At 48.9% G+C, this 20,902-nt stretch overlaps 1 protein-coding gene across 1 annotated transcript in view; it reads left to right on the forward strand.

Annotated features, from left to right (window-relative positions):
- The window catches only part of LOC147084916 (immunoglobulin superfamily member 1-like), a 46,842-nt gene extending 27,705 nt beyond the window's left edge, over window positions 1–19,137 (forward strand). The window contains exons 5-9 of the mRNA XM_085979623.1: window positions 4,693–4,986; window positions 9,832–10,125; window positions 12,012–12,311; window positions 14,395–14,508; window positions 17,551–19,137. Coding sequence (XP_085835749.1) covers window positions 4,693–4,986; window positions 9,832–10,125; window positions 12,012–12,311; window positions 14,395–14,508; window positions 17,551–17,627 — 1,079 coding nt within the window. The 3' untranslated portion in view covers window positions 17,628–19,137. The remainder of the gene's footprint in view (window positions 1–4,692; window positions 4,987–9,831; window positions 10,126–12,011; window positions 12,312–14,394; window positions 14,509–17,550) is intronic.
- Window positions 19,138–20,902: the final 1,765 nt, after the last annotated feature.

Here is a 20,902-nt window from a genome sequence, read left to right on the forward strand (position 1 = left end):
TTGGTCGATGTTCTTCCGGGGGTGATGAAAGAGTAGTGGGTGGTTAAGAGTTGCTGTGGCCGTTGTTGCTGCTATTGCCGTGGTTGTTGTCGTTACCGGCTGGGGCGACGTCTTTTATTGACACGGTGTCCTCCCTTCCGTCGGCGTGCCGGACATACGCGTATTGGGGGTTGGCGTGGAGTAGGTGCACTGGCTCCACGAGAGGGTCCGTCTTATGGCCCCTCACATGCCTTCGCACGAATACCGGACCCGGGGTGGAAAGCCATGATGGCATGGATACGCCTGAGGTGGATTTCCGGGGGAAGCTAAACATTCGTTCATGAGGCGTGGCATTAGTGGCAGTACACAATAGCGACCGTATCGAATGGAGCACATCTGAGAGGACTTCCTGCCAGCGGGAGATAGGGAGGCCCTTGGTCCTTAGAGCTAGAGTGACTGCTTTCCATACTGTCCCGTTCTCTCGCTCCACTTGACCGTTACCCCGGGGGTTGTAGCTGGTGGTACGGCTCGTGGCGATACCCCTGGACAACATGTACTGGCGTAGATCTTCACTCATGAAGGACGCCCCCCTATCCGTGTGGATGTAGCTCGGCATACCGAACAGGCAGAACAGGCTGTTGAGGCATTTAATGACCGTGGCGCTGGTCATGTCTGGGCAGGGGAAGGCGAATGGGAACAGGGAGTATTCGTCCACAATGTTCAGGAAGTAAACATTGCGGTCGACGGACGGGAGGGGGCCCTTGAAATCTAAGCTGAGCTGCTCAAAGGGCCGTGTAGCTTTGATTAAGTGGGCTCTATCAGGGTGGTAGAACCGAGGCTTGCACTCAGCGCAAGTGCGGCAGTTCCTGGTCAGAGACCGAACTTCCTCAATCGAGTAGGGTAAGTTGCGGGACTTTATGAAGTGGAACAGCCGCGTGATCCCTGGGTGGCAGAGGTCGTTGTGGAGGGTCTGTAGCCGATCCCCGGTGGCGCTGGCACACATCCCTCGTGAGAGGGCATCTGGGGATTCGTTAAGGGCCCCTGGCCGGTAAATGATGTCATACTCGAAGGTGGAGAGCTCGATCCGCCACCTAAGAATCTTATCATTTTTGATCTTCCCCCTCTGTTTATTATTGAACATAAACGCTACCGACCGCTGGTCGGTAAGTAGGGTGAAGCGTTTGCCGGCTAGGTAGTGGCGCCAGTGGCGCCAGTGGCGCACTGCCTCCACGATGGCTTGGGCCTCCTTTTCCACGGAGGAGTGTCTGATCTCGGGCCCTTGGAGGGTCCTCGAGAAGAAATCTACGGGCCACCCCGCCTGGTTGAGGGTGGCCGCCAAGGCAAAGTCAGACGCATCACTTTCCACTTGAAATGGAGTGTTCTCGTCCACTGCCTGTAGCGTGGCCCGCTCAATATCCTGCTTAATGCTTTTGAAGGCGGCGTGGGCCTCAGCAGAGAGCGGAAAAGAGGATGCTTTCAAGAGGGGGCGGGCTTTGTCGGAGTAGTTGGGGACCCATTGGGAATAATAAGAAAATAACCCCAGGCACCTTTTCAGGGCTTTGGGAGCGTTGGGCAGGGGCAGCTCCCGTAGGGGGCGCAATCGGTCGGGGTCTGGTCCGATTTCCCCATTCTCCACCATGCTGCCTAGTATGCAGAGGCGCGTGGTGTTGAAAACGCACTTGTCCTCGTTGTAGGTGAGGTTGAGTTTTTGTGCGGTTTTCAGGAACCTCTCGAGGTTCGAGTCGTGATCCTGCTGGTTGTGACCGCAGATGGTGACGTTGTCGAGGTAGGGGAAGGTTGCCTGCAAGTGGTGGTCATCGACCATGCGATCCATCTCCCTCTGGAAGACCGAGACCCCATTCGTCACCCCAAAGGGGACTCTGAGGAATTGGTAGAGGCGTCCGTTCGCCTCGAAGGCGGTGTACGGGCGGTCCTCTGGTCTGATAGGGAGCTGGTGGCATGCTGACTTGAGGTCGATGGTGGAGAACACCCGGTATTGGGCGATTTGGTTCACCATTTCTGATATGCGGGGTAGCGGGTAGGCGTCTAGTTGGGTGTACCTGTTGATCGTTTGGCTATAGTCGATCACCATCCGTTTCTTCTCGCTACCCCTTACCACCACCACTTGGGCGCGCCACGGGCTATTGCTGCATTCAATAATGTGCTCTTTCAGGAGCCTGTCTACCTCGGTTGCGATAAACCGCCTGTCCTCCCAGCTGTACCTCCTGCTTTTGGTTGCTATTGGCCGGCAGTTAGGGGTAAGGTTCGCGAATAGCGAAGGCGGCTTTACCTTCAGGTTAGCCAGGCCGCACACTGTGAGGGGCGGCTGGGACCCACCGTACTTGAGCGTGATGCTTTGGTGGTTGCACTGGAAATCCAGGCCCAAGATCACGCTCGCGCATAGATTCTTCATGATTAATAATTTAAAATTATCGTATACAGTCCCGTTAACGGACAATTGTACCATGCGGTAACCCAGAATGGTCGATGTCTGGGTTTTATCAGCCATAGAGATGGTACCCCGAGTAGGGAGCACCTTTAGGGAGAGTTGTCGTGCCAGTTCCGGGTGGATAAAACTCTCCGTGCTTCCACTGTCAATTAAACATTTAACCCCGCACCCGTTTACCTCGATGTCCACCATTGATTTGGATAGCGGGTGGGGCCTCGTCTGGTCCACTGTGACCGATGCCACTGTAGGGCCCTGATCGAGACAAGATGGCGTCCGCGCTGTCTGCTCACAAGATGGCGGACCCCATGAGGTCGGGCAAGATGGCGTCCAAGATGGCCGCTCCCACGGCGCTCATGCGGCGGTGGCGGGTTTTGGTTTTCCAGCGGGGTTCCCTCTGCACAGCTTCCCAAAGTGCCCCTTCTCACTACACTTAAAGCAGGTGGTGCCTTTCGCCGGGCACAGGTTTTTGGTGTGCTTTGGCTGCCCGCAGAAGTAGCAGTTGGGTCCCCGACGCGTCGCGGCTGTCGTAGGGCTCCTGGGGGCAGAGCGGGGCCCCGACGGTGTCGGGCTGCCAGGCGGGGAAGATGCCTTCCAAGATGACGGCGCCCTTGTTGCACACGTGGCGGCGTGGACGGCGCGGGCTGAAGAGTAGGCGTCCGAGTTTCTCTGGGCCACATCCAGGGATCGCGCGGTGTCCGCAGCCTGTTTCAGGTCCAATCCCGTTTTTTCCAGCAGTCTTTGCCGGATGTAAGTGGAGCTGAGGCCTGTGATGAAGGCATCGCGAACAAGCTCGTCGGTGTATACTGTGGCTTTTACATCTCGGCACTTGCAGTCTTTGCCAAGCATTTTCAGGGTGCCTAGGAACTCCTCCACCGATTCCCCAGGTCGCTGTGCGCGAGTGGCGAGCAGATGCCTAGCATACACCTCATTCATAGGCTGCTGGTAATGCACCTTTAAGATGTCGCAGGCGGCCAGGTACGTGTCGGCGTCTTGGATGAGGGGGTAAACCCGGTGGCTTACCCAATTCCGCAGAATTCCGAGTTTCATACTCGCAGCGTCCGTAGTGTCTTTGACGGCTGCGGAATTGTCCAGGAAGAATTCCATACACATAAACCAGTGTCCGAAGCGTGCTGATGCGTCCGGAGCATGCTGATCCAAATCCAAACGTTCGGGTTTCAGGAGTTGATCCATTGTGTTGAAAAATAAGTTAATAAAATTGATGTGCCTCAATAATCCCGAGACTCGATGTCAGCGAAACAAAACAAGGCTTTTATTAACTTAGAAGATGACACGCAGTGGAGAGAGGTATCTTCCCTGGAGGTCTGCGGTACTGGCTGTGAGGCCAGACTGAGCTGGCTTACATAGAGGCCAGGTATGGGCGGAGCCCTACACACAACACATTCCATACATTCCAATACACAATACAATGGTGAGGAGAAACCTGAAACCAACCACAGTCACAGGCAATACAATGGTAAGGGGGAACCTGAAACCAACCACAGTCACAGGCAGTGATGAATGGAATATTTCATCACAGTGTGTGTGTGTGAGAGTGTGTGTGTGAGAGTGTGTGTGTGAGAGTGTGTGTGTCAGTGTGTGTGAGAGTGTGTGAGAGTGTGTGTGAGAGTGTGTGTGTGTGAGAGTGTGTGTGAGAGTGTGTGTGTGTGAGAGTGTGTGTGTGTGTGTGAGAGAGTGTGTGTGAGAGAGTGTGTGTGTGAGAGTGTGTGTGAGAGTGTGTGTGTGAGAGTGTGTGTGTGAGAGTGTGTGTCAGTGTGTGTGAGAGTGTGTGAGAGTGTGTGTGAGAGAGTGTGTGTGAGAGTGTGTGTGTGAGAGTGTGTGTTTCAGAGTGTGTGTGAGAGAGTGTGTGTGAGAGTGTGTGTGTGAGAGTGTGTGTTTCAGAGTGTGTGTGTGAGAGTGTGTGTGTGAGAGTGTGTGTGTGAGAGTGTGTGTGTGAGAGTGTGTGTGTGTCAGTGTGTGTGAGAGAGTGTGTGTGTGAGAGTGTGTGTGTGAGAGTGTGTGTTTCAGAGTGTGTGTGTGAGAGTGTGTGTGTGAGAGTGTGTGTGTGAGAGAGTGTGTGTGAGAGAGTGTGTGTGAGAGTGTGTGTGAGAGAGAGTGTGTGTGAGTGAGCGTGTGTGATTCCATGAGAATATAATTCAGCGGCTGATTTCGAATCCAGACATTCCCCTGTTGCACATTGGCATTGAATTAATTCCTAGGCCTTCAGATGGTGATTGTTGCAATTAATATTTCTGATGTCGTTTTAGATCCTCCGCCCCAGCCCAGGATCTCCAGAAGCCCTGAATACCCGGTTTATGTGACAGGGGAAACAGTCACCATTAAGTGCACAGTCCCACCTGGTGCCTCAGCTGGCCAATTGCAGTTGTTCAAAGGCTCGATCTCCGTCCTAGACAGCAGCAGAAACCAACCATCCCTCACCTATCTCATTAGAAACCTCACCAGCGACAATGAAGGGGGCTACACGTGTTCCTACCAGATACAGGTGTCAGGTCGATGGATCCGTTCTTCTCCCAGTCCTGCCTTTGAGCTCATTCTCACAGGTGAGTGAGCCTCACTGCAGTCCTGTAATATTCACACTTTTATAAACCCTTTCCCCCTAGATCTATCTGTCTATTTCTCTGAAGTAAGACTATATTACCGATGCAGTGGTTTGTGTACACTGTGAATTATTGATACCATTCAGTTCTTTTTGACAGCTGCCTCGTGATAGATCCACCCATTCAATGGCAGTAAGGACATTAAGGCAGATAAAAAGTGCAATCTAAACTCCCGTTACAATTCGCTGTTTTATAGCTGGCTTGACTACAAATCGCGAATTGAAAAGTCCTTTTAAAGGATGCAGCTATCTCTCTGAAGCACATCTCCCTCATAGGCAGTTAAGAACATAAGAACATAAGAAATAGGAGCAGGAGTAGGCCAATCGCCCCCTCGAGCCTGCTCCGCCATTCAATAAGATCATGGCTGATCTGATCCTAACCGCCAATCTACTATCACAGAACCATCTCCTGAATCTAACAGAATTAGACACACAAAATAGGAGCAGGATCAGGCTACATGGCCCCTGGGCCCGCTCCGCTTCCCACAGGGCCATGTCCGATCCGAACCTAGACTCATGTCCAAATTCCTGCCCGCTCCCCGTAACCCTTAATTCCCTTTACTTCTAGGAAACTGTCTATTTCTGTTTTAAATTTATGTAATGATGTAGCTTCTACAGCTTTTTGGGGCAGCATATTCCATGGACCTACCACCCTCTGAATGAAGTAGTTCCTCCTCATCTCAGTTTTGAAAGAGCAGCCCCTTATTCTAAGACTATGCCCCCTAGTTCTAGTTTCACCCATCATCGGGAACATCCTCCCCACATCCACCCGATCCAACCCCTTCACAATCTTTTATGTTTCAATAAGATCGCCTCTCATTCTTCTGAACTCCAATGAGTAGAGTCCCAATCTACTCAACCTCTCCTCATATGTTCACCCCCTCATCCCCGGGATTAACCGAGTGAACCTTCTTTGTACTGACTCGGGAGCAAGTATGTCCTTTCTTAAGTATGGACAGCAAAACTGTACGCAGTATTCCAGGTGCAGTCTCACCAATACCTTGTACAACTGAAGCAATACCTCCCTATTTTTATATTCTATCCCCCTAGCAATGAAAGCCAACATTCCATTGGCCTTAATCACTTGCTGCACCTGCATACTAACCTTTTGAGTTTCGTGCACCAGGACCCCCAGATCCCTTTGCACTTCAGTACTTTCAAGTTTCTTGCCATTAAGATAATAACTTGCTCTACGATTTTTCCTGCCAAAGTGCATAACCTTAAACTTTCCAGTATTGTATTCCATCTGCCAAATCTCTGTCCACTTACTTAGCCTGTCTATGTCCCCTTGCAGGTTTTTTATGCCCTCCTCACTCACTACTTTCCCTCCCATCTTAGTATCATCTGCAAACTTTGATATGTTACACTCGGTCCCCTCCTCCAAATCGTTAATATAGATTGTAAAGAGTTGGGGACCCAGCACTGACCCCTGTGGAACACCACTAGTTACTGATTGCCAGTCCGAGAATGAACCATTTATCCCAACTCTCTGCCTTCTGTTAGATAGCCAATCCTCTATCCATGCCAGAATATTACCCCCAATCCCGTGATTTTTTATCTTGAGCAATAATCTTTTGTGTGGCACCTTGTCAAATGCCTTTTGGAAGTCTAAATACACTACATCCACTGGTTCCCCTTTATCCACCCTATATGTTACTTCCTCAAAGAACTCCAGCAAATTTGTCAAACATGACTCGGAACCGAGGATGACTTGCTTCCACATTAAAAATGAGTTCTCAGGTGACTGATGAGTCCAATGTGGGACCTACAGTCTCTGTCACAGGTGGGGCAGACGGTGGTTGAAGGGGCGGGTGGATGGGGTGCTTGGGTTGACGTGCGCTCCTTGCGCTGCCTGCGCTTGGCTTCCGCTTGCTCCCGGCGAAGAGACTCGAGGTGTTCAGCGCCTTCCCGGATGCTTCTCTACCACTTTGTGCAATGGTCTTGGGCCAGGGAGTCCCAGGTGTCGGTGGTGGGGATGTTACACTTTTTCAAGGAGGCTTTGAGGGTGTCCTTGAAGTGTTTCCACTGCCCACCTGGGGCTCTCTTGCCGTGCCGGAGCTCCGAGTAGAGCGCTAGTTTTGGGAGTCTCGTATCGGGCATGTGGACGATTTGGCCCGTCCATCGGAGCTGATTGAGTGTGGTCAAAGCTTCGATGCTGGGGATGTTGGCCTGAGCGAGAACACTGACGTTGGTGCGCCTATCCTGCGAATGGATTTGCAGGATCTTGCGGAGGCCGCGTCGGTGGTACCTCTCCTGTGCTTTGAGGTGCCTGATGTACATGGTCCATTTCTCTGATGCATACAGGAGGTACATAAGAACATAAGAACATAAGAAGTAGGAGCAGGAGTTGGCCATACGGCCCCTCGGGCTTGCTCTGCCATTCAACAGGATCATGGCTGATCCGAACCTGGACTCACGTCCACTTCCCTGCCCGCTCCCCATAACCCTTAATTCCCTTATCAGCTAGGAAACTATCTATCTCCGTTTTAAATGTATTTAATGTCGCAGCTTCCACAGCTCTCTGGGGTAGCAAATTCCATAGATTTACTACCCTCTGAGTGAAGAAGTTTCTCCTCATCTCAGTTTTGAAAGGGCAGCCCCTTATTCTAAGATTATGCCCCCTAGTTCTAGTCTCACCCATCAGTGGAAACATCCTCCCCGCATCCACCCGATCAAGCCCCCTCACAATCTTATATGTTTCGATAAGATCACCTCTCATTCTTCTGAATTCCAATGAGGTCGGGTATCACTACTGCTCTGGAGGCCGTGAGCTTAGTGCTGGGTTTGAGGTCCTGGGGGGAAAAATTCAGTTGTTTGCGCCTCCCATTAGCGCCTTAAGAGGGCTCTAATGGGGAGCAAAACAACTAGCACCCGGGCGCGGCGATGTTTGCGCCGCTCGCGAAATTAACTGGACATTTTGCGGCGGCGCTAAACACTACTGCCACTATCTCCTGCGCCGGCAGATCGTGACGTCAGTCGAGTGCGCAACACCGCGTTAGCGCCCCACACCGGAAATTGAGTGGCGCCCCCCTGCCTTACCGCCTGCCGCTAGCAACGATAGGTTGAGGGGAGCATTATGCTGTCAGAAAGGGATTGGGGGAGCACTATTTAAAGGCGACCGCTTCCTGCCTTTTTTTGTCAGTGACATTTTTGCACCATGCATTCTGAGAGAGAGAGAGATTTCTGGAGAGATTCAACGCTGTGTGAAGGAGTTTCGGGTACTGAGCAGCACTTTGCAGGTTTATTTTGATTTGACCTTCCTTGTATCGATTTAGAAGAGACTGTGGGGGCTGCACTCTGAGCTCTTTCCCTGGACCCCTCCATTGTTCTTTCCAGCAGATTTGATGTACGGGTCTCTCCAGGCCGAGGTTCAAGGCTGCAATGAGTAGGGTGTGGATGCATAGCAAGATCGACCCTCCCTTTTAAGATAAAAACAGAAAATGCAGGAGAAACTCAGAAGGTCAAGCAGCATCTGTGAAGAGAGAAACAGATTTACCATTTCAGGTCGATGACCATTTGTCAGAACTCCCCTTTAAGAACTGGCCGGTGCCAGTGTGTCTGTGTTCCATTGCTGAATGACATCACATGAGCTTCGCCCGCGCTCTGAGGTAGCGCCTCGCTCCTCGGCCTCAGCACCTTAAGAGAGGTGTGTAGCGCCTGATTTGGCGCTCCAATCACCTCCAGGGGCGATAGAAGCCAAGTTTGCCGTCGGAGGCGATAATTAGCGCCAGGCGCTAAACTTTGCGCATGGCCGATAATGGCGCCCCCAAACGGGGCGATACCGAATTTCTCCCCCGCCAGTCTTCAAACACTCTCTTCCTCTGAACCATACAGAAATCTGACCAGTGGGTTAAGTTCCTCTATTAGTTATAATGGGTCAGATGACCTTATCTCACAATGCTTTTACCTGCAGCTATCCCATAACTCTTCCCGTCCTCATCCGAGATCGCCGGACCCACTGCATTTATGTCTCACTATCATGTGGCGGGTCTGTTCACACACTGAGATATAAAAGCAGGCAGTTGTTCATCATGTGTTGAGCTTTCAAATAGAGAAGACAAAGGCATAAGATTCCGTTCGGCATTCTCTGCCGTTATTTAACAATATATATTAACAAAATATATATCTGCCATGTCTTTGAAAAAGTTCATTCGATTGCAAGGATAATAATTACGATGATTAATATAGCACCAGTCATGAAAATAATAAAAATAACTGTGGATGAGAAAGGAACGTGAGAAAAACAACTAGAAAGCAATATTGGCAAACAAATAGATTGCAGAACAGTGGGATAAATTTCAAACTTGATCAATAGAGCCCAGGAGGAATATATTCCACCAGATAGTGCAGCTAAGTAGTCAATAATGAGATACCATGGATGAATAAAGATATTAGGAGCATCATTGAAACTGAAGAAATAGGTCATGTTATAAATCTCATCATCAAGAAACTACTCATGAAATAACGCTGGACGGCCAGCTGGTGGCGCCGTCCAAGGAGTATAAATACTCGGGCGTGGGCCCCAGCTTCCCAGGGACATTTTGTAAGACAAGGAACTAGTGAAGTACAACTAGACCTCCATGTTCTGAAACAATTTGATTAAAGCCTTGCTTTACGCTCAAACCAAGTGCGTAGTGAGTTTTATTACGTCAAGGCTCGCACCAAGTAGATGGATAACAAAGGGGAGGATACCAAATCCAGTCCCATTTTCACTTAATTGTAGACTGCATTCTTTTATGTTCAAACACAGGATGCGTGGAGCTGATATTTCCTGATTTTATCATTTCAGGTCCTCCGCCCCAGCCCAGGATCTCCAGGAGCCCTGAATACCCGGTATATGTGACAGGGGAAACAGTCACCATTCAGTGCACAGTCCCACCTGGTGCCTCAGCTGGCCAATTGCAGTTGTTTAAAGGCTCGATCTCCATCCTAGACAGCACCAGAAACCAACCATCCCTCACCTATCTCATTAGAAACATCACCAGCGGCAATGAAGGGGGCTACACATGTTCCAACCGGATACAGGTGTCAGGTCAATGGATCCGTTCTTCTCCCAGTCCTGCCTTTGAACTCATTCTCACACGTGAGTCAGACTTATAGCAGTTCTGTAGTATTTACACTTTCTGAAGAGGATCGTGCCACTGCTGGTTTATATGTAGGATTTTCTTGTATCACTCTGAGTTATTATAATAGATTGCAAGGGTAATATTGTTGAAGATATTAATATTACTGAGAGAATGAGTGGGTGTGTGAATGTGTATGTGAGAGCGTCTGTGAGTGTGTGCGTGTGTGAGATAGTGTGTGTCTGTGAGTGTGTGCGTGTGTGAGATAGTGTGTGTCTTTGAGTGTGTGTGTGTGTGAGATAGTGTGTGTATTTGAGTGTGTGTGTGTGTGAGATAGTGTGTGTCTTTGAGTGTGTGTGTGTGTGAGTCTGTGTGTGTGAATGTGTGTGTGAATGTGTGTGTTTATGAGAGTGTGTGTGTGAGATAGTGAGTGGGTGTGTGAGAGTGTGTGTGAGTGAGAGTTTGTGAGTATGTGTGAGTGTGTGCGTGAGTGTGACTTTGTGTGTGAGTGTGGGTCTCTGTGTGTGTGAGTGTGTGTGCGAGTGTGTGTGTGTGAGAGAGTGTGTGTGTGAGTGTGTGTGTGTGAGAGAGTGTGTGTGTGAGTGTGTGTGTGTGAGAGAGTGTGCGAGAGTGTGTGTGTCAGTGTGTGTGTGTGAGAGTGTGTGGAAGAGTGTGTGTGTGTGTGAGTGTGTGTGTGAGTGTGTGTGTGTGAGAGTGTGTGTGCGAGTGTGTGTGTGTGAGAGTGTGTGTGTGTGAGAGAGTGTGTGTGTGTGTGTGTGTGAGAGAGTGTGTGTGTGAGTGTGTGTGTGTGAGGGTGTGTGTGTGTGTGTGAGAGTGTGTGTGTGTGAGAGTGTGTGTGTGAGAGTGTGTGTGAGTGTGTGTGTGTGTGAGAGTGTGTGTGTGTGAGAGAGTGTGTGTGTGTGTGTGTGAGAGAGAGTGTGTGTGTGAGTGTGTGTGTGTGAGGGTGTGTGTGTGTGTGTGTGTGAGAGTGTTTGTGTGTGTGAGTGTGTGTGTGAGTGTGTGTTTGTGAGAGTGTGTGTGCGAGTGTGTGTGTGTGAGAGTGTGTGTGTGTGAGAGAGTGTGTGTGTGAGTGTGTGTGTGTGAGGGTGTGTGTGTGTGTGTGTGTGAGAGAGTGTGTGTGTGTGAGAGTGTGTGTGTGAGAGTGTGTGTGAGTGTGTGTGTGTGTGAGAGTGTGTGTGTGAGAGAGTGTGTGTGTGAGTGTGTGTGTGTGAGAGAGTGTGTGAGAGTGTGTGTGTGTGAGAGTGTGTGTGAGAGTGTGTGTGAGAATGTGTGTGTGAGTGTGTGAGTGTGTGTGTGTGTGTGAGAGTGTGTGTGAGAGTGTGTGTGAGAGTGTGTGTGTGAGTGTGTGTGTGAGTGTGTGTGTGAGAGTGTGTGTGTGAGTGTGTGTGTGTGAGTGTGTGTGTGTGTAAGTGTGTGTGTGTGAGAGTGTGTGTGAGAGTGTGTGTGTGTGTGAGAGTGTGTGTGTGTGTGAGAGTGTGTGTGAGAGTGTGTGTGAGAGTGTGTGTGTGAGAGTGTGTGTGAGAGTGTGTGTGAGTGTGTGTGTGACATAATTTAAGTTTGATACTCTAGAATCATGAATGGAAGGCAATGGCAAATGGTAGAAGTTGCAAAACATCTTAAAGAAAGTCAGAAACCAATCAAACCTGGGTTAAAATTCCATATCGTCAACAGCCTTGTGTCTTAATGGTTAGTCCTGCAGCTGGCCAGAGTTCACTTCGGGCAATGAAGTCCACAGCAGTGAAATGATGTATCTATCCAACGGTGAATTCGAAGAAATTCATTGTCGGAACTGTGTGATTGGCGGCCCATATGGGATCAACTGTTGCACGTGACTTAAGTTGTGCAATTAAGGAACGATGACTGTGTTCATCCTTTCTCGTTTCAGATGCTCCGCCTCGACCGACTGTCTCTCTGAAGCCCAATCACTCTGTTTACGTGGCGGGCAAGTCGGTCACAATCAGCTGTGCTGCTGCGAGCGGGAATGCCGCTGGTCGTTTCCAGTTGTTTCAGGATTCCATGCCCATCGCCGAGCTGGACAGTCGGGGAAAGGGGGAAGGCCTCACCCATTCCATTCCAAGGGCCGGTGAAAGGAATGAAGGAAATTACACATGTGTGTACGCGAGGCAGGTCTCCGGACGGTGGGTTCACTCCGCTCCAAGCGATTCGACGGAAATCATTGTAACCGGTGAGTACTCGCGTTCAAGTGCGTCTAGGCCAGGACTGGGTAAGGGCGGTAGATTTCCTTCCCTATAGGACATTAGTGAACCTGATGGGTTTTTACCACAGTCTGCTAGTTTCGTGGTCACGATCTCTGAGACTTACTTGTAGTTCCAGTCTTTTTCAAATAACTGAAGTTAACTTCCCCAGCTGCCGTGGTGGGGTTGTGAACTCCTGTCTCCAGATCATTAGTCCAGGAGTCTGGATTATTGGATAGTCCAGTAACATTACCAATATACTACTGAAATGATGATGCTCTCAGCATACGCATAGTGTACGCTGTCAGAAATCTTCAGAATGGCCCCACAACCAGAAACCAGAAACCCCACAGTGCAGATAGAGGCCATTTCGGCCCATCGAGCCTGCACCGACACATATCCCACCCGATCCCCGTAACCCCTACACCAACACATATCCCACCCTATCCCCGTAACCCCACGTATTTAATCCCCCTAACACTAAGGGTCAATTTGTCATAGCCAATCATCCTAACCCGCACACCTTTGGACTGTGGGAGGAAACCGGAGCACCCGGAGGAAACCCACACAAACACGGGGAGAATGTGCAAACTCCACACAGACAGTCACCCGAGGCCGGATTCGAACCCGGGTCCCTGGCGCTGTGAGGCAACAGTGCTAACCACTATGCCACCGTGCTGGTTTCTGCATATTTCTGCAAGTTGCGGGTTTCTGCATGTGCTGAGCAGGCGTGCAAACCTGGACAGGTTGGGTGATTGGGCAGAAGCATGGCAGATGCAGTATAACGTGGATAAATGTGAAGTTATCCACTTTGGTGGCAAAAACAGGAAGGCAGATTATTATCTGAACGGCAATAGGTTGGGAGAAGGGGAAGTGCAACGAGAACTGGGTGTCCTTGTGCACCAGTCGCTGAAGGTAAGCATGCAGGTGCAGCAGGCGGTTAAGAAGACAAATGGTATGTTGGCCTTCATAGCGAGAGGATTCGAGTACAGGAGCAAGGATGTCTTGCTGCAGTTGTACAGGGCCTTGGTGAGACCACATCTTGAGTATTGTGTGCAGTTTTGGTCACCTTATCTGAGGAAGGATGTTCTTGCCACGGAGGGAGTGCAGCGAAGATTCACCAGGCTGATACCTGGGATGGCAGGAATGACGTATGAAGAGAGATTGGGTCGATTGGGCTTATACTCGCTAGAGTTTAAAAGAATGAGAGGGGATCTCATTGAAACTTATAAAATTCTAACAGGACTAGACAGACTAGATGCAGGAAGGATGTTCCCAATGGTCGGGGAGTCCAGAACCAGGGGTCACAGTCTAAGGATAAGGGGTAAGCCATTTAGGACAGAGATGAGGAGGAATTTCTTCACCCAGAGAGTGGAGAACCTGTGGAACTCTCTACCACAGAAGGCAGTAGAGGCCAATTTATTAAATATATTCAAGAAGGAGTTGGATATATTTCTTAAGGCTAAAGGGATCAAGGGATATGGGGAGAAAGCAGGGACCGGGTACTGAATTTGGATGATCAGCCATGATCTCATTGAATGGCGGAGCAGGCTCGAGGGGCCGAATGGCCTACTCCTGCTCCTATCTTCTGTGTTTCTATTTAAAATTTAATGATCCGTAAAGGCGCAAGTTCAAATCCCACCACTGCTGTTGAGGAATTTAAATTGAGTTAATGAATGGAATATTGAAGAAATGTAGTATCAGTGACCATGAATCTACCGGATTGTCATCTAAAAACCAACTGGTTCTCTAATCTTCTGTCCTTGCCTGGTCCGGCCAACAGACTCCGGACCCACAGCAATGTGGTTGACTCGTACCTGCCCTCTCAAATGGCCGAGCAAGGCAATGAGATGTACCAAACCACACTGACAGCAGCGGTTCAAGAAGGCGTCTCACCAGCACCTTCTCGAGGGCAATTAGGGATGGGCTTGCCAGTCCTGCCCACATCCCTTGAATAAATACAAAAAAGTTCAAGCATTGCGAAAAGTTACCCAACCACGTGTAAATTGAACTAGTGGGTGAAATGCACACAGTAAAGATCCCTGTCTAATGCAACCGCTTGTTATTTCACAGACAACTTTTGGACTGAAATGAGGATTGAATATGTTGCTGCAACCGCGGTGGGGGTGTTGTTGGTCATTGTCGCAGTCGCTGCAGCAATCACAATAAGGAACAAGAAGAGAAGAGGTACAACAAAAACCTATCGTTATTTAATGATCTTAAACTTAAATGGTCCAAATGTTTCTTTGCTATGATTAGACAGCCACATCTATTTGAATGACGAATTGAGTTGAAGCATTCATACAATGTGGAAACATCATTTCCCGTCGACTTGCTAATAAGCCCCATCGACAATTTGTGACACTCTTTTACATAGGAACATAGAAACATAGAAGATAGGAGCAGGAGTAGGCCATTCCACCCCTCGAGCCTGCTCCGCCATTCAATGAGATCATGGCTGATCATCCAAAATCAGTACCCTGTCCCTGCCTTCTCCCCATACCCCTTGATCCCTTTAGCTTTAAGAAATATATCCAACTCCTTCTTGTATATATTTAATGAATTGGCCTCTACTGCCTTCAGTGGTAGAGAATTCCACAGGTTCACCACTCTCTGGGTGAAGAAATTCCTCCTCATTTCTGTCCTAAATGGCTTACCCCTTATCCTTAGACTGTGACCCCTGGTTCTGGACTCACCACCATCTGGAACATCCTTCCTGCATCTAGTCTGTCCAGTCCTGTTAGAATTTTATGAGTTTCAATGAGATTCATCTCTCATTCTTCTAAACTCCAGCGAGTACAAGCCCAATCGACCCAATCTCTCCTCATACGTCATTCCTGCCATCCCAGGTATCAGCCTGGTGAATCTTCGCTGCACTCCTTCCATGGCAAGCACATCCTTCCTCAGATAAGGCGACCAAAACTGCACACAATACTCAAGATGTGGTCTCACCAAGGCCCTGTACAACTGCAGCAAGTCATCCTTGCTCCTGTACTCAAACCCTCTCGCTACGAAGGCCAACATACCATTTGCCTTCTGAACCGCCTGCTGCACCTGCATGCTTACCTTCAGCGACTGGTGCACAAGGACGCCCAGGTCTCGTTGCGCTTCCCCTTCTCCCAATCTATTGACACTCAGATAATAATCCGCCTTCCTGTTTTTGCTACCAAAGTAGATAACCTCGCATTTATCCACATTATATATATAACATAGCGAGACACATAAAAGTCTCCTCGGAGGAGAAATTCCTCTCGGACGGCCGGCCTCCTGCTACACGCCCTGCTCAAAGTTGCATTTGATTCAATGTAACTCAATATCAGGCGCGACGTGTAATGAGCGGCCGATCCGCGAACTCCCGTTTCCGGCTGGGCCCAGCCAGGGCCAAAATCCGCCTCGATAAATGTATAATTGCACTTTTCCTAAATTTAGAGTTCATCTTTATTTCTCCCTCTTTGTGTTACCGCATATGCTTTCTCCCATTTCAGTAACTGACTATAAACATGTACTAAACTTATTATATTAGAGGAGACCAAACACAGAATTGTGTGACCGCTCTGCGGAACACCTCCGTTCAGTCCGTAAGGGGTGACCCCGAGCTTCCGGTCGCCTGTCACTTTAATTCTCCGCTCCATTCTCACTCAGACCTCACCATCCTCGGCCTCTTGCATTGTTCCACGGAAGCTCAGCGTAAGCTCGAGGAACAGCACCTCATCTTCCGATTAGGCACTTTACAGCCTTCCGGACTCAACATCGAGCTCAACAATTTCAGCTCATAACCTCGGCCCCTATTACATTTTTACATATTTTTTACCCACACCTTTGTTTTGTGCCTTTTCCTTTTTCTCTGTCCCACATGGCAACTGTCTCTCATTCTGCCAGCGCATTTCACACTTCATCTAGAGCCGTCTTCCGTCTCTTTACCTGTCCTATTACCATCTCGTCTCGCCTTGAATATCTCTTAATGTCTCTTCACCTCTCCCAGACCTTCCCTATTGATCTTTCAGCCCCTCCCCCAATTCCCAGCCCCCCAAAACTTTGGCCTTTGAATCTGTTTCATTCCCTGCTTTTTTCTCAGTTCTGAAGAAGGGTTTCGACCTGAAACGTTGACTCTCTTTCACTCTCCGCGGATGTTGCCCTGGCCTGCTGAGTTTTTCCAGCATTTTCTGTTGTTATTACTATATTAGGAGTTGCATTGCAAAAGAGTGACACAAATTGTCGATGGGGCTTATTAGCAAGTCGGCGGGAAATTATGTTTCCACATTGTATGAATGCTTCAACTCAATTCGTAGTTCAAATAGATGTAGCAGGGATCGGTCCTTGGACCCCAGCTATTCACAATATATATTAATGATCTAGACGAGGGAACTAGATGTAATATCTCCAAGTTTGCAGACGACACAAAGCTGGGTGCGCGTGTGTGCTACGTTAAGGTGCAGCAGGCGGTTAAGAAGGCAAATGGTATGTTGGCCTTCGTAGCGAGAAGGTTTGAGTACAGGAGCAAGGATGTCTTGCTGCAGTTGTACAGGGCCTTGGTGAGACCACATCTTGAGTATTGTGTGCAGTTTTGGTCGCCTTATCTGAAGAAAGATGTTCTTGCCATGGAGGGAGTTCAGCGAAGATTCACCAGGCTGATACCTGGGATGGCAGGAATGACGTATGAGGAGAGATTGGGTCGATGGGGCTTGTACTCGCTGGAGTTTAGAAGAATGAGAGGGGATCTCACTGAAACTTATAAAATTCTGACAGGACTGGACAGACTAGATGCAGGAAGGATGTTCCCGATGGCCAGAGAATCCAGAACCAGGGGTCACAGTCTAAGGGTAAGGGGTAGGCCATTTAGGACAGAAATGAGGAGGAATTTCTTCACCCAGAGAGTGTTGAACCTGTGGAATTCTCTACCACAGAAGGCAGTAGAGGCTAATTCATTGAATATATTCAAGAAGGAGTTGGATATATTTCTTAAGGCTAAAGGGATCAAGGGATATGGGGAGAAAGCAGGGACAGGGTACGGAATATGGATGATCAGCCATGATCTCATTGAATGGCGGAGCAGGCTCGAGGGGCCGAATGGCCTACTCCTGCTCCTATCTTCTATGTTTCTATTTTTCTATGTTTCGCGTGTGTAATGATTTGTTAGCACAAATGACATTGAAATGCTAGAGTTAGGTATGTTGAACCTGATGATGCAACCTGGCTCATTGCATACCTCTTTTGTACTGTTATTCGCAGGACAGGCGAATTTGAGCGATGCTGCCGACGACCTCAATGTAACGAACCCTGCCTTCAACCCAGAGACCCCGTTTTGAGAACATAAAGACACCAGGATGCAACATACGACCCGTTAATTCATACTGTTTGCTAAGTTAGGCGTTTAACATTCCGAATCGGTTGCACTCCCCATTGTAATAAAACTTGCCATCGAGGGAGTGCAATGAAGGTTCACGAGATTGATTTCTGGGAAGGCGGGACTGTCGTATGAGAAGAGATTGAGTAAATTAGGCCTGTATTCTCTTGAATTCAGAAGAATGAGAGGGGATCTCATTGAAGCATACAAATTTATTACAGGGCTTGATAGGGTGGGTGCTGGGAGAATGTTTCCCTTGGCTGGGGAGCCTAGAACCAGGGGCCACAGCCTCAGGATAAAGGGTAGGCCATTCAGGACTGAGATGAGAAGACATTTCTTCACACAGAGGGTGGTGAATCTTTGGCATTCTCTACCCCAGAGGGCTGTGGAGGCTCAGTCATTGGGTATATTCAAAAACCAAAGTCGATAGATTTCTGACTAGCAAAGGCATCAAGGGATATGGCGATTGGGCCGGTGAGTGGAGTTGAGGCAGAAGATGAGTCTTGATCTCATCGAATGGCGGAGCAGGCTCGAAGGGCCGAATGGCCGACTCCTGCTCCTATTTCTTATGTTCTTATGATCTTATAATGGATTCCGGTCTCCTATCGCTTCTACCTTGGTGTAGGTGTTGGATAATAAATTAGGACTAGTTAACTATGAGCTCCGATGCCCAGAAGAATTTCAGTGAGAATTGCAAGATTCCGATTTCCCTTTTGGAATGCCCATCATTTTTTTGTCTATATAGCAACAGTGATGTTATTTTGTACAATGCTCTTTGAGACTATTCTTAGAGACCTGATTGTCTTTACATGAATGGAAGTCCCTCCCGTCTACAGGAAACTTTCGATTTTCCGGCACCTAAATAACCGGAAATCTCGGTTAACCGGCAAAATTCAGGAGTAGGTTCAGGTAAGTTTTACTTCATATTGTACTTGCCTTCCCCGATCTGTTGCTGTGCAATTGGGTGTGGCTGCAGCTGTTGCTAAGCTACAGAGATGCTTGGAACTTGTGGCCATTGTTCTGCACCTGTTGCTAAGCAACAGGGTTTGTTGCTTTATACGGAGCTCTCAGCTCTCCGTATCTTTTACTATAGCTCTCGGTTATCCGGATTTTTTGATGAACCGGCATCACGTCGGTCCCGTCGGTGCCGGATAATAAAAAGTTTCCTGTATCAGTGGAGTCACACAGAAGATAAAACACGTAACATGACGTTTTAATCAAATTGAGTTTTAACATGTTTTATATCATTGCGCTTAATTCATTGCATTGTGTTAACAATTATAATTACTGGCTTCCTAAAGGAACCAACATAATTCCTTTTGCGATGATTGGCGAGATGTACAGTTGCGTTCAACTTTGTTCATTTCACTGAACTGTTGGCATCCGGTTATTTTGTGAAATGTGGTTAATAGATGTGATTAATATGAGATGAATGAATGGGATTAATAAATAATTAAGTTTTTGAAATACTATTCCTGCTACAGCATTCGTCACAATTCAGATAAAAAGAAAGATCTGCATTTAGATAGTGCCTTTCACAACCACCGGACGTCCCAACGTGCTTTACAGCAAATGAAGTACTTTTGGAGTGTAGTCACTGTTGTAATGTGGGATACGCCGCAGCCAAATTGCGCACAGCAAACTCCCACAAACAGCATTGTGATAACATCCGCATGCCCGATACGAGACTCCCAGAACAAGCGCTGTACTCGGAGCTCCGACACGGCAAGAGAGCCCCAGGTGGGAAGAGGAAACGCTTCAAGGACACCCTCAAAGCCTCCTTGAAAAAGTGCAACATCCCCACCGACACCTGGGAATCATTGTCCAAGACCAGAGCACAAAGTGGAGGAGAAGCATCCGGGAAAGAGCCGAACACCTCGAGCCTCTTGGCCGGGAGCAAGCGGAAGCCAAGCGCAAACTGCGGTAGGAGCGCACGTCAACCCAAACACCCCACCCACCCGCCCCCTTCAACCACCGTCTGCCCCACCTGTGACAGAGACTGTAGGTCCCGCATTGGACTCACCAGTCACCTGAGAACTCATTTTTAGTGTGGAAGCAAGTCATCCTCGGTTCCGAGGGACTGCCTAAGGAGAAGGAAAATGGCCAGATAATCTGTTTTTGTAATGTTGATTGGAGGCTGAGGGTTGTCAGCCAATGCAAAAAGGATCATGATTTAACATACTACCCACACACACACGCACACACACAACGACATGCACAGACACGAGTACACACACATGCAGATGAACATGCCCACAAAAACACAGCCACACACACATCTATAAACAGTCACACACACACAATCATATAAACACACATACATATACTCCCACACAATCACAAATACACACACACACACATGAACATGTTTTACAACCGGACCGTATATATCTCGCATCTCTCATAATTTGGTTTTTTTCATTCGTTTATGGGATGTGGGCGTCGCTGACAAGGCCAGCATTTATTGCCCATCCCTAGTTGCCCCTTGAAAAGGTGGTGGTGAGCCGCCTTCTTGAACTGCTGCAGTCTGTGTGGTGAAGGTGCTGTTAGGGAGGGAGTTCCAGGATTTTGACCCAGCGACGATGAAGGATCGGCCGATATACTTCCAAGTCAGGATGGTGTGTGACTTGGAGGGGAACTTGGAGGTGGTGGTGTTCCCATGCGCCTGCTACCCTTGTCCTTCTAGGTGGAAGAGTTCGCTGGTCTGGGAGGTGCTGCCGAAGAAGCCTTGGCGAGTTGCTGCAGTGCACCTTCTAGATGGTACACTCTGCAGCCACGGTGCGCCGGTGGTGGAGGGAGTGAATGTTTAAGGTGGTGGATAGGGTGCCAATCAAGCGGGCTGCTTTCTCCTGGATGGTGTTGCGCTGCTTGAGTGTAGTTGGAGCTGCACTCATCCAGGCAAGTGGAGAGTATTCCATCACCCTCCTGACTTGTGCCTTGTAGATGGTGGAAAGGTTTTGGGGAGTCAGGAGGTGAGACACTCGCCGCAGAATACCCAGCCTCTGACCTAATCTTTTGTGGCCACAGTTAAGTTTCTGGTCAATGGTGACCCCCAGGTTGTTGATGGTGGGGGATTCGGCGATGGTAATGCCGTTGAATGTGTAAGGGGTTTTAGATCGCAGGGGTTTCTCTCTCTAGAGGCCTCTCTCTCTTGCACAGTAAAACCTTGAGTGGTTCGACCCACTCGCCCCTTAGGTTCTAGACACTGGCTTGGATGCAGGAACTACAATGTAGAGA

Source organism: Somniosus microcephalus, unplaced genomic scaffold (assembly GCF_052327205.1).
Source record: "Somniosus microcephalus isolate GS21.2 unplaced genomic scaffold, FLI_Smic_1.0 unresolved_chr9, whole genome shotgun sequence".
Taxonomy (NCBI): Eukaryota; Metazoa; Chordata; class Chondrichthyes; order Squaliformes; family Somniosidae; genus Somniosus; species Somniosus microcephalus.